The 12224-nt window shown below is 40.6% G+C and overlaps 1 protein-coding gene across 3 annotated transcripts in view; it reads left to right on the top strand.

Moving 5' to 3' along the window:
- Positions 1 to 5612, top strand: part of LOC122555135 (uncharacterized protein CXorf38-like) — a 49795-nt gene extending 44183 nt beyond the window's left edge. For 2 of the 3 annotated variants that reach the window (XM_043700843.1, XM_043700845.1), the window contains 2 exons: positions 3046 to 3217; positions 3354 to 4158. In XM_043700843.1, the coding sequence (XP_043556778.1) occupies positions 3046 to 3217; positions 3354 to 3448 (267 nt within the window). In that variant the 3' untranslated portion in view covers positions 3449 to 4158. Of the gene's footprint in view, positions 1 to 3045; positions 3218 to 3353; positions 4159 to 5113 lie in introns of those variants that run through there. The other variant, XM_043700844.1, reaches the window with a different exon arrangement.
- Positions 5613 to 12224: the final 6612 nt, after the last annotated feature.

Below are 12224 nucleotides of genomic sequence, written 5' to 3'. Positions count from 1 at the left end.
CCTCATTTCCCCTCCCCCCACCTTATCTCAGTCTCAACCGTTGGACTCAGCACCGCCTTCTTGACCTGCAATCTTCTTCTCAGCCTCTCCGCCCCCTCCCCTCTTAACCCTCACCTTAACCTCCTTCTACCTATCGCATTCCCAACGCCTCTTCCCCAAATCCCTCCTCCCTACCTTTTATCTTAGCCTGCTTGGCACACCCTCCTCATTCCAGAAGAAGGGCTTATGCCCGAAACGTCGATTCTCCTGCTCCTTGGATGCTGCCTGACCTGCTGCGCTTTTCCAGCAACACATTTTTCAGCTCTGATCTCCAGCATCTGCAGTCCTCACTTTCTCCACATTCCTCTAAGGTACAATCATCCAAAAGAAAAGGTGAATCAACCATGATTAATAAGAGAACTCAAAGATCAAAGGAAGTGGTTTATAAGCATATCAGAAATGTTGGTTAGTCTGAGGATTGGGAACAGTTTAGGGCCCAAAAAGGAGGACCAAGAAACTGATAAAGGAAAAGAAAATATGAATACTAGCTAGCAAAGAACATAAAGGCAGACTGTAAAAGCTTCTATTGGTACATGAAAGGAGAAATGTTAATAAGGATAGATGTCCTCATTGTAGGTGGGGACAGGAGAAATGACGAGATACTAAATAGTTACTGGCATCTGTTTTCACATACAAAGAGACAGAAAATTCTCTCAACCAAGGATTTTGTACGAATGAAGAGCTGAAAGAAATTAGTATTAATAAAGAAGTGGTACTTGAAAGATTAGTTGGATTGAGGTTGATAAATATCCTGGTCCGGATGAGCTTCACCCAGAGTGTTGAAGGAACTAACAATAGAGGTGGTGTATTATATTTTGTTTCTGGATTCTGAAACAGATTATGGAAATGTTCTTGCTGAGTGGAAGATGACAAATGTAATCCTGTTATTTAAGAAGAGAATGGAGACCTTCAGTTTGATGCTGGTAGTGAGGAAAATCGTAGAATCTAGACAGTGTGGAATTAGGCCATTTGGCCCATGAAGCCCACACCAAAACTCCAAACAGCATTCCTCCCAGCCCCACCCCCTTACCCTCTCCATGTAACCCTGCATTTCCCATGGCTAATCCACCTAGCTTGCACATCCCTGGGCACTATGGGGAATTTAGCATGACCAATCTACCTAACTGCACATCTTTGGACTGTGAGAGGAAACTGGAGCTTCTGGAAGAAACCCATACTGACATTGAGACAATGCACAAATTCCACACATGATGTGGAGGTGCCAGTGTTGGACTGGAGTGGACAAAATCAGAAGTCACATGGCACAAGGTCATAGTCCAACAGTTTATTTGAAATCACAAACTTTCGCAGTGCTGCTCCTTCATCAGGTGAAGTCACATATTTCAAATAAACCTGTTGGACTATAATGAAACTGCACTCAGACAGTCACCTGAAGGTAGAATCGAACCGAGTTCCCTGACGCTGTAAGGCAGCAATACTAACCACTGAGCCCATGTTAGAATCTTCTTGAAGGATGAGATACCTGAAAAATTAGAAAGGAATAGCAAAATTGGGCAAGGTCAACATGGATTTATGGAAGAGAAATTATCTATGACAAACTTGTTGGGGTTTTGAAAAAGATTACTTGTAGCATGACTAAAGATAACCAGTAGATTTAATGCATTTGGAATTTCAGAAGGTTTTTGATAAGGTTCCATGTAAAAGGTCAGTGAATAAAATGAGAACACATAGGCTTGGGGTGAATTTCTAATGTGGATTGAGAATTGGTGAATTGACAGAAAGCAGAGAGTAGGAATAAACATCATTCTTAAGAGACAGGCACACCTTGGGAAAAAAACAAGAAGTCAGAAGATTTATTAGATGGTGAGAAGTTTGGAAATATGGTGTCCAAAGGGATCTGCATATCCTTGTTCATGAGTCACTAAAAGCTAAACTGCAGGACAGCAAGCAATAGGAAAGGTAAAATGTATGTTGGCGTTCATTTCAAGGGTATTTCAGTACAGCAGTAAAGATGTCTTACTGCAAATATATAAAATCTTGGTGAGGCCTCACCAGGAGTATTCTGTAGAGTTTCAGTCTCCTTATCTAAGACAGGATATATTTACCATTAAGGGAGTGCATTGGAGACTCACCAGATTAATCCATGGGTTGGCAGGATTGTTTCATGAGATGAGATCAAGAAAACCATGTTTGGGTTCTTCACAGTTTCAAAGAATGACAGGTGATGTCAGTGAAACTTACAAAATTCTTACAGGGCATGTCATGGTGGGTATGGGTAAGATGTTTCCCCTGGCTGGTGACTCTTAAAGCAGTGGACATAAGCTCAGGACAATGCCTACACTATTTAAGACTAAGATTCAAAATTTCTTCACTCAGAGGGTGCTGAATGTTTGGAATTCTTTGTCCCAGAGGGCTGGACAATCAATGAGCTGTTCAAGACAGAAATCATTTGGTTTCTGAGACCAATGATATTAAGGGGTGTAGGGCAATGGCATTGACCAAATGATCAGCTAGATGTTCTAGAATGGTGGGGTGGGTAACATAGGCTGAATGGCATACTCCCACTCTTCTTCCTGTGTTGCCAAGTATTCCAATAGCTGGTGAATAGGAATCCCCAGGATAAGTGTGGGAATTCAAACATGGTATTGCCATTGAACATCAAGGGACAATGGTTAGATTCTCTCTTGTTGGAAGTGGTTTTGCTTGACACTTGGGTGGCATAAATGTTACATGTCAGTTGATAGCCCAAGTCTGAATATTGTCCATGTTTTGCTGCACATGGACACAGACTGCTTCAGTATTTGAGGAGTTATGCATTGTGCTGAGCAATTGTGGAATGATCAGTGATTATTTTCACTTCTGATGTAATGTGATTTTACTTAACAGATGTCAGTGCATCATCTCACAATTGTGCTTTCCTTGATGCTGCCATTGGATAATATTTCGGTTTTTTCGAAGTTATGCATGTTTAGTTTCTAAGTAAAAATTATTCTGTTGCCTGTTTACATTGCTGCATTATTAATTCACTACGTTGTCCTATTAAAGCATATAAACAGTCTGAATACTTTCAAAGAATTTTTGAAGCAAAACAAGGAACTTGAAAATGTGCTTCACAAAGAGGTTCAGCAGTTGTATGCTGTTGAGAAAAGATGGAAACATGGTGTGGGGACTGTGAAAGGTCAAGATGGAGTGGAATGGAATCTGGAGGAAAATGAAGGTAATAGTGGCAAAGACAAATAGTGTAAATTTTCTTCATTCTTTTGCTCTCTAGTTCAAAGTGGTTAAAAAGTGGTTTCTGCCAATGTGTACAGGATACAGTCTTCAAATAAACAATGAACTCTATCTCTTGGCAGGCTTATCAACTATGGATGGCAAAACAGGGGAGGTTGATTCATGCAAATGTACTTGTGCATCCGGATTAAAACATAATAATGAGGAACAGGAATAGACAATTTAGTCCCTTGACCTCCTCCACCATTTGATATGATCATGGCTGATCTCAACTCAACCTCAACTCCACTTTCCTGCCTGCTCTCCGTAACACTTCAACCCATTACTAATTAAGAATCTGTCTGTCTCCCCCTTAACTTTATACATGTCCCAGCATCCATTGCCCTCTGGATTCATGAATTCCAATGATTTGAGAGAATTAATTTCTCCTTATCTCTGTTTTAAATCTGCTACCCTTTATCCTAAAACTAGGACTTCTACTTCTGGATTACCTCGCATGAGGAACCATCCTTTCTATGTCTACTTTGATCATCCCTCAATTAGACCTGCTCTCATTCTTCTAAACTCCAGAGAGTATATACCTAAACCGTTCAAAGTCTCTTCATCTCTGAAACAATCTAATGAACCTCGTCTGAACTGCCTCCAATGCAACTACATCCCTTCTCAAGTAAGGGGACAAAAATTATACACAGTACTCCAGGTGCGATTTCACTAACCCATGTACAGTTGAAGCAGCACCTCTCTATTTTTATACTGGAGACTTTATCTAGGAACAGATAAGTGTGGACTTGTAGAGCCAAATGACCTGTTTCCACAAGGTATGGATTCTATGATTCCTCTCTCCCAGGAATCTGTTTCCTTATTGAGCAGCATGGTGGCTCAGTGGTTAGCACTGCTGCCTCACAGCACCAGGGACCTGGGTTTGATTCCAGCCTCAGATGACTGTCTGCGTGGAGTTTGCATATTCTCCCTGTGTCTGGTTGGGTTTCCTCCCATAATCCAAAGATGTGCAGGTAGGTGAATTGGTCATGCTAAATTGTCCATAGTGTTCAGGGGTGTGTAGGTTAAGTGCGTTAGTCAGGAATAAATGTAGAGAAATGGGTCTGGCAGCATCAATGCAGAGAAAGCAGAGTTAATAAACCTTACCTTTTGAGTCCAGTGACCCTTCTTCAATTCTGAAATGTTAACTCTGCTTTCTCTGCATAGATGCTGCCAGATCTGCTGAATTTTTACAACAATTTCTGATTTGGTTTCTGATTTACAGCAGTTCTTTGGTTTTTATTTTTCATCAATCATGACGTAGCCTAAAAGTTTGAGAAACCACAATTCAGCTGAAATAAATGATTAGATTACTTACAGTGTGGAAACAGGCCTTTTGGGCCAACCAGTCCCACACCGACCCCCCCCCCCCCCATCCACCCAGACCCATTCCCCTACACCTAGCACTACAGGCAATTTAGCATGGCCAATTCACCTAACCTGCACATTTTTGGACTGTGGGAGGAAACCCACACAGGCACAGGGAGAATGTGCAAACTCCACGCAGTGAGTCGCCTGAGGCGGGAATTGAACCCAGATCTCTGGCACTGTGAGGCAGTAGTGCTAACCACCGTGCCACTGTAAAATTTGATTTGATAAAATGATCTGACTGTTTGAATATGAAGTCAGTGAGAATGTTATGGTGTTAAACTAAAACCATTGTGTGTTTGAACCTAAACAGAGGGGCTGTTTTCCTATTGTTGACAAAGCAAGCCCATCTGTGTACTTATTACAATATATGAGCGGAGAAATAAATGTAAAGACATGAGAAGGCATTAAATTAATCTGTTTATTGGAGAATGATCAAAATTTGATAACTAATCTAACATTGTTTGATTAACAGACATAGAGACATCATCATGATGCTGATACCCGTATCACTGATTGCATGTGGATTTGTTTGTGAAAACAGTGTGCTAACGGAGTCAGAAGACAAACTGTGATTCTACACAATGGTTCATTGTTGGTCCTAGAATGAAGAATACAACTGCTTGTCATTATTACACAGTGTAATTACCAAGCCTAGTGTGGTAACTGTGTCCTAATGCGGACTGAGGACGTTAATGGAGTACAATTAGTGAGTTGTTGCATCATAAATGAGAAATTTGGAAAAGATTGTAAAATGCCTTTGTTGTGCACATATATATGTAGGATTATGGTTTATTTAATCTCTTATGAATAAAACTTTTATTTCTTTTAATGTAATTGGAATTAATAACTTCTGAGCTTAACTATTATGCTATATAGTTTGATATTGGATTACAATTTATCAGATAGAGTCATAGGGTCCTACAGCACGATCATAAGCCCTTCAGCCCAAACTGGTCCATACCAACCAAAATGTCCATCCATGTTAACTCCACTTCCCTACACTTGGCCCATATCCTTCTAAACTTTTCCTATCCATGTATTTGTCCAAATGCCTTTTAAATGTTGTTAATGTTGCCGCCTCAACCATTTCTGCTGGCAACTCATTCCGCCCTCTGTAAAAGAAAGTTGCCCTCAGGTTCCCTTTTATTCTTTCCCCTCTAACTAAGGTTAGATTTGTATGTGGAAATATAATACAAATACAAATTTCCCTTCTAACTGATGCCTCTAATCCTCGATTTTCCAATCCTGGGAAAAGGACTGAGTGCATTCACCCTATCCATGCCTCTCATGATCTTATACTCTACTACAAGATTCCCCCTCAGTCTCTTACGATCTAAAGAAAAAAGTCCTAGCTTGACCAACCTTTCCCCATAACTCAAACCCTTGAATCCTGGCAACATTCTTGTAAATTTCTTCTGCATAGTATGGATTCATGAATCATTCTATAAGATTGTCAAACATAAGATACTCAAGCCAAAGAAATAGTAGAGATAGAGTCCACTTGACTGGATCTATACATTATTTGGTAGACTCAAATGTATAAATGAAATAGAAAAGGAATTGTCTCATTTGGGAAAATTGTAGGGTGGAATGAAAGATTGAGTTAATAAATATATCGACAATCAGATTCTATCAATCTGAGTACCAAGTGCTCCACTGTCTAGTCAGCTGAGGACATCCTGTCCATTTCATGCTGTTCAATCTAAATCTCCAAATCTTCCTCTGGATCTGGAGACCTCTGTGTGCCTCATATGCAGTTGTGTTTACCTGTATACATATCCCAACAGAAGAATATGATGAATTATGAAGTAATGAAGCTAATAAATGAGAAAGTACTCAACTATATGTCTGACAACCAATTTCATATATGGATACCAGAGTAATAGAACTTTTGTTTGATTTGACAAGAGTCCATTACAGTAGTAGCACCCCATAAACTATCCACCTAATGGTGGGATACTTAGGATCATTATTAATGTACCATGGTTTAGATGCAATAGTTGAATTGGATTCAGTCTGTAGGACTATTTAAAGGTAACAATCTGAAGAAGTACCTTAATTCCCCACCAAATTAAGAAAAAGAGATAGAATGGAGGGAAGTGAGTTTGTATTTATACAATAAACAAGGAGATAGCTGTTGCTAATATGGAAATAATTGCAATAGGACATCATATACTTTTGCAGAAAATTAACAATGTATGATATGCATATCATCTCCTTTATCAAAAGGGATGATTATTGCATAGGAAAAAAAAAGTATTGTCATATGACTTAAACTTTATCATGTGTAAACAAATGTCCACCATTAATACCAAATAGGTGTCTTGTATCTTCTTGTGCATTTCTGTTTGACTCCTGGTTTTAATACTGAATAAAAACTTAATCCTGAAATTTACATTGTGACTGTTGCCTCAATTGGTCGCACATTGTTCTGTGGTACGGGCTGGGGCCCCTGTAGTCCCAAAGGTTGGACTAGCGTTTGATTCGTCCCACCCGTCTGGGAGTTTGGACAATTGCTGGCATAGTGCCCTTCTTCATCGTCATTAAAACACTTCCATGAGCCTCTGGAGTCGTACCACTGACTGCAGCCATAGGGGAGGCTCCTCGTCCATGCCCAAGTCTCCTCTATCAGCACAGCCTCCTTTAACTCATCTAATGCACCCTCTGCCATATTTTGTGGCTTGGGCAAAGCTGAATGTACAGTGGGTTGGAGGCATGTCAGTATTAAATTTTTCTCCACCTCATTATCTAACTTGTGTATGGTTTGCTGATTGTAGCTTGGAACAGGCCCCAGGAGTCATCCATAGGCTGACAATCCCCTATACACTTAGCTACATCTCTTATATTAAATATCATAGGTAGTGGTATATGTGATGTTGGCAGATGGCTGTTGCCTCCTCGTGGTCAGGGGTTTGGGGGGGGAGGGGTAGGAGCATGGGGCTGTGGGCCTTTCTCCTGTCCCTCCAGAGAAGGACCCCATTCCCCTGGGTCCTTCTCTTCATATCTGGTTATTTTGACTGCTAGCCCTCCCCAGTTGACGCCACTATCTTTCCCCCATCCTTCCTCAAAGGGTGGGCTCATAAAGGATACATTATCCTTCTTTGTGCTGATACCTGATTCTGCAACTGCACTTTGTATGATTGCCTGAGGACCCCTTACACTCCTACACCGACTTGTGCGCTAGCTGTTTTCAAATCACCACATTGTTTCTTTAACTCTTATGTCTGTGCTTGAGTCATTTTAGTTTTCTCTTCACTTTTCTCCCTTTCCCTCATCAATTTCTCACACTGCATTTGATACTGGTTCATATGTATAAGGTCTGAATCTCTCTGGCTCTGTAAATTCCTGACCTCTCAGTCAGTCTCTTTATCTCTTCTCAAGTTCAGTGACCTCTATTCAAAGCTTTAGCTCTTGCTGTATCCAGTCTTCCAACTACAGCCTCCTGCTGCCACTTTCAGTACTTTCTTAACCTTCATTTTTCCCATACTATCTTTTGCCACACTCCAGAAAGTATCCCCATGTCTTCCTGTTCCTGTACTGGTATACTCACAGTAATTCATCCATTTTCCAGTTGCATAATATTGGAAGAATCCTCTCCGGTCAAAGTCCCCTGGACCTACCATTCTCCATTAGTGCTGATGTGTCCAAAGTTCTATTTGTGTCTTTCTGCACCAAATCTCCACCTCCTATTTCCTACACCCACTCACTCTTGGCTGTTACATGAGGCAGTTGTCCTCTTAAATCGAGCTCAGGCAGGGTGTTGGAAAAATAGATTGGTGTGGGAAGAGCAGAGAACGTGATCTACTTCAGTAAGATGTTCGATAAGGTTCCCCATGGTACATTGATTAGCAAGGTTAGATCACATGGAAAACAGGGAGAACTAGCCATTTGGATACAGAACTGGCTCAAAGGTAGAAGACAGAGGGTGGTGATGGAGGGTTGATTTTCAGACTGGGGACCTGTGCCCAGTGGTGTGAATCGGTGCTGGGTCCACTGCTTTTAGTAATTTATATAAATGATTTGGATGTGAACATAGGAGGTATAGTTAGTAAGTTTGCAGATGACACCAAAATTGGAGGTATAGTGCACAGCAAAGAAGGTTACCTCAGACTGCAACAGGATCTTATTCAGATGGGCCAATGGGCTGAGGAGTGACAGATGGAGTATAATTTAGATAAATGTGAGGTGCTGGATTTTGGAAAGGCAAATCAGGGCAGGACTTATACACTTAATAGTAAGGTCCTGGGGAATGTCATTGAACATAAAGACCTTGGAGTGCAAGTTCATAGTTCCTTGAAAGTAAAGTTGCAGGTAGATAGGATAATGAAGAAGGTGTTTGGTATGCTTTCCTTTATTGGACAGAGCATTGACTATAGGAGATGGGAGGTCATGTTGTGGCTGTACAGGACATTGGTTAGGCCACTTTTGGAATATCGGAAGAATGTTGTGAAACTTGAAAAGGTTCAGAAAAGATTTACAAGGATGTTGCCAGGTTTGGAGGATTTGAGCTATAGGGAGAGGCTAAATGGGCTGGGACTGCTTTCTCCAGAGCGTTGGAGGCTGAGGAGTGTGGTGACATTGTAGAGGTTTATTAAATAATGAGTGGCAAGGATAAAGTAAATAGACAAGGTCTGTTCCTTGGCGTGGGGGAGTCCAGAACTAGAGGGCATAGTTTTAGGGTGAGGGGAGAAAGATATAAAAGGGACATAAGGGGCAACTTTTTCACACAGAGGGTGGTGCGTGCATGGAATGAGCTGCCAGAGGAAGTGGTGGAGGCTGGGGCAATTACAACATTTAAAAGGCATCTGGATGGGTATATGAAGAGGGAGGGTTTATAGGGATGTGAGCCAAGTACTAGCAAATGGGACTAGATGAGGTTAGGATATTTGGTCGGCATGGACGAGTTGGCGCAAAGGGTCTGTTTCCATGTTGTACATATTTATGACTCTGTGACTCTATGACTAGGTCTGGCATTGGAGTACCTTAAAGCTACTTCATAACACCCACCAAGGGATGCCAAATTCTATTGCCCGTCTCTGTGAGACAACATAGACCAAGATATAGCAGAGACATTTAAAAGTTCTATGAAACTCAATTTATTAAGTACTTAAATGAATAATAAACACGTTTAACTACTAAAAATATTTGAATCACTGTCTTTCACTACCCTGGGTTCTGTAACTAACCCCAAATGTTATTACCTGGGAGAGTTGGCAGCTGGGCATGCCTCCTGATGTAGTAGTTCTTCACAAAAGTTAATCTCCAGACTCCTGCTGAAAATCAAGAATTTTCCAGGCTGTTTTATACACAGATCTCTGTGCTAGATGTGTGCCTTATTTGAAATTATCTGTGCATGTGACAAATGCTCAATGTTTTGTCCTTATTTGATAGAGACATCAGTTGCTGATTTCCTGCAGACCTGAATGACCCATTGTAAAGCTTCTTATCATGTTCCTGTATCTTCAGCCTTATCTAACAGTGTTCACTTCTTGTCCTATCATGAGGAAACTGCCTACGCTTACTAAATTATACTCCTTCTTTCCCTTGGTAGGTAAGGCTAGGAATAGGGATAAAAGTTAGAGGCAAACTTTTCAGGAGTTCCTAAGACTATAGGAAATAGGAGCAGGAAAAGGTCATTCAACCCATCAAGTCTTCTCTGCCATTCAGTAAGACCATGGTTAATTTTGCTTTTTGGTCAGCCCCCTTCTCCTCATGACCCTTGACCTCTTTGAATGAAATTAAGAAACATTTCTTCATGCAAATAGTGGTTGCAAACTTCCTGGATTAAGACCATTTTTCTTGCTGCAAGATATTATTCTGGAGTAAAAGCACAGATGAATATAGAAAAGTTCAAGAGTTCAAAATGATGAATTAAACTAAGGCAACATCTCAGCTTTTTACAATCTTGATTCTTTTAAAATGCATAAAAACTTTTGCACCTCCTGTACAATGCAGCAAATCATGGAAGCTTCAGTTACGGCTGGTGAATACATGTGCAGGAAGTGTATCCAGATGCAGCTACTGGCAAACTACACTTTGGAGCTGGAACTACGGGTGAACTCACTGCAGAACATCCACGGTGTTGAGTACAGCATGCATAGCACATTCAGTGAGGTGATCACACTACAGGTGAAACTTGAACTTGCAGAAAGAGCATGGGTGAACACCAGGAAGAGTAAAGGACAGTAGAGTAGTGCAGGAATCCCCTGTGATCATTGCCCTTTCCAACAGATATGGCATTTGGATATTGTTTGGGTAAGTGACTACGTAGGGGAAAGCAGTGGCAGCTAACATCATGGCACCACAGGTGAACCTGCTGCACAAGAGGGAAGGAAGATGAATGCAGGGTTGTAGTGGTAAGGAATTGAATTGTAAGGGGAACAGACAGGCATTTCTGCAGCCACAAAAGAGACTCCAGGATTGTATGTTGCTTCCCTGGTGCCAGTGTCAAGGATGTCACCTAATGGCTGCAGGGCCTTCTGAAGGGGAGATCGTGGTACATATTGGTACCAGTGACTTGTCTGAATTTAATTAAATCTGTCATTTTCCTGCCCAACTTTCCAACTGATCTATATCCTGCTGTATCCTTTGGCATTCTTCCTCACTATCCACAACTCCACCAATTTTCATCTTGTCTGCAAATTTACAAATCAAACAACCTATATTTTCATCCAAATCATTTATATATATTACAACAGCAGAGGTCCCAGCACTCATCCTTGCAGAAGACACTGGTCAGGTAGGCTATCTAAATATTGAACTGTTATTGGGAGAGACCTAAAGATAACTACTTTATTTTTCTTTTCCATAAGCAAATTGTTTTTCATGTTTCTTTTCCCCTTTTAAAAGGCTTTTAAAATGTTTCCTCAAAACCATTTGTTTGTGAAGTCTGTTTTTTTTAAAAATGGCCAACAACCTCTCTTTAGGGTTTAAAACAGAAGCATGGTTCATTCATTATATATGAGCAAATTACTGCGGATGATGGAATCTGAAACCAAAAGAGAAAATGCTGGAAAATCTCAGCAGGTCTGGCAGCATCTGTAAGGAGAGAAAAGAGCTGACGTTTCGAGTCTAACTGACCCTTTGTCAAAGCTGGTCTTATGGTTCATTCATTCTGTGCACAAGGAAGAAATAAAATGAAAAGAAGGAAAAAGGTTACAGTTAATGATTTAAAAATTTTAAAATGGATATTGGTCATGTGATTTTTGTCTGAGTCCAGAGAAACAGTGTTCGCTGAAGGTTCTTTCCTATAGAATCTCAAATGCAGCTGGCTGAAGTTTCCGAATTTCTTTTGAAGATTACAAAGGTGCAACAAGATAAGGTTCGTCCCGTCTTCATGTGAATATAATATTTCTTCTGGAAAACCAGGTTTCAAAAAGATCAAGACTTGAGGCATTACTGCAGAATCAACTGCATTATATGATCGATAGCATTGTTTTAGTCAGCAATGTGCAGTTTTTGAAGCAGTTTAGCACCTTTCTTCATGTTTTGTAGATACAACATTTGAGGATTGGCTTAATTCATTCATTAATGTTGATGGGGTGAGTGATCAGTTGGACCATGGAGATCCCTGATTCATCATT

The sequence above is a fragment of the Chiloscyllium plagiosum genome, chromosome 12 (genome assembly GCF_004010195.1).
Source record: "Chiloscyllium plagiosum isolate BGI_BamShark_2017 chromosome 12, ASM401019v2, whole genome shotgun sequence".
NCBI lineage: Eukaryota > Metazoa > Chordata > Chondrichthyes > Orectolobiformes > Hemiscylliidae > Chiloscyllium > Chiloscyllium plagiosum.
This window is presented reverse-complemented; position numbering and strand designations above follow the sequence as displayed.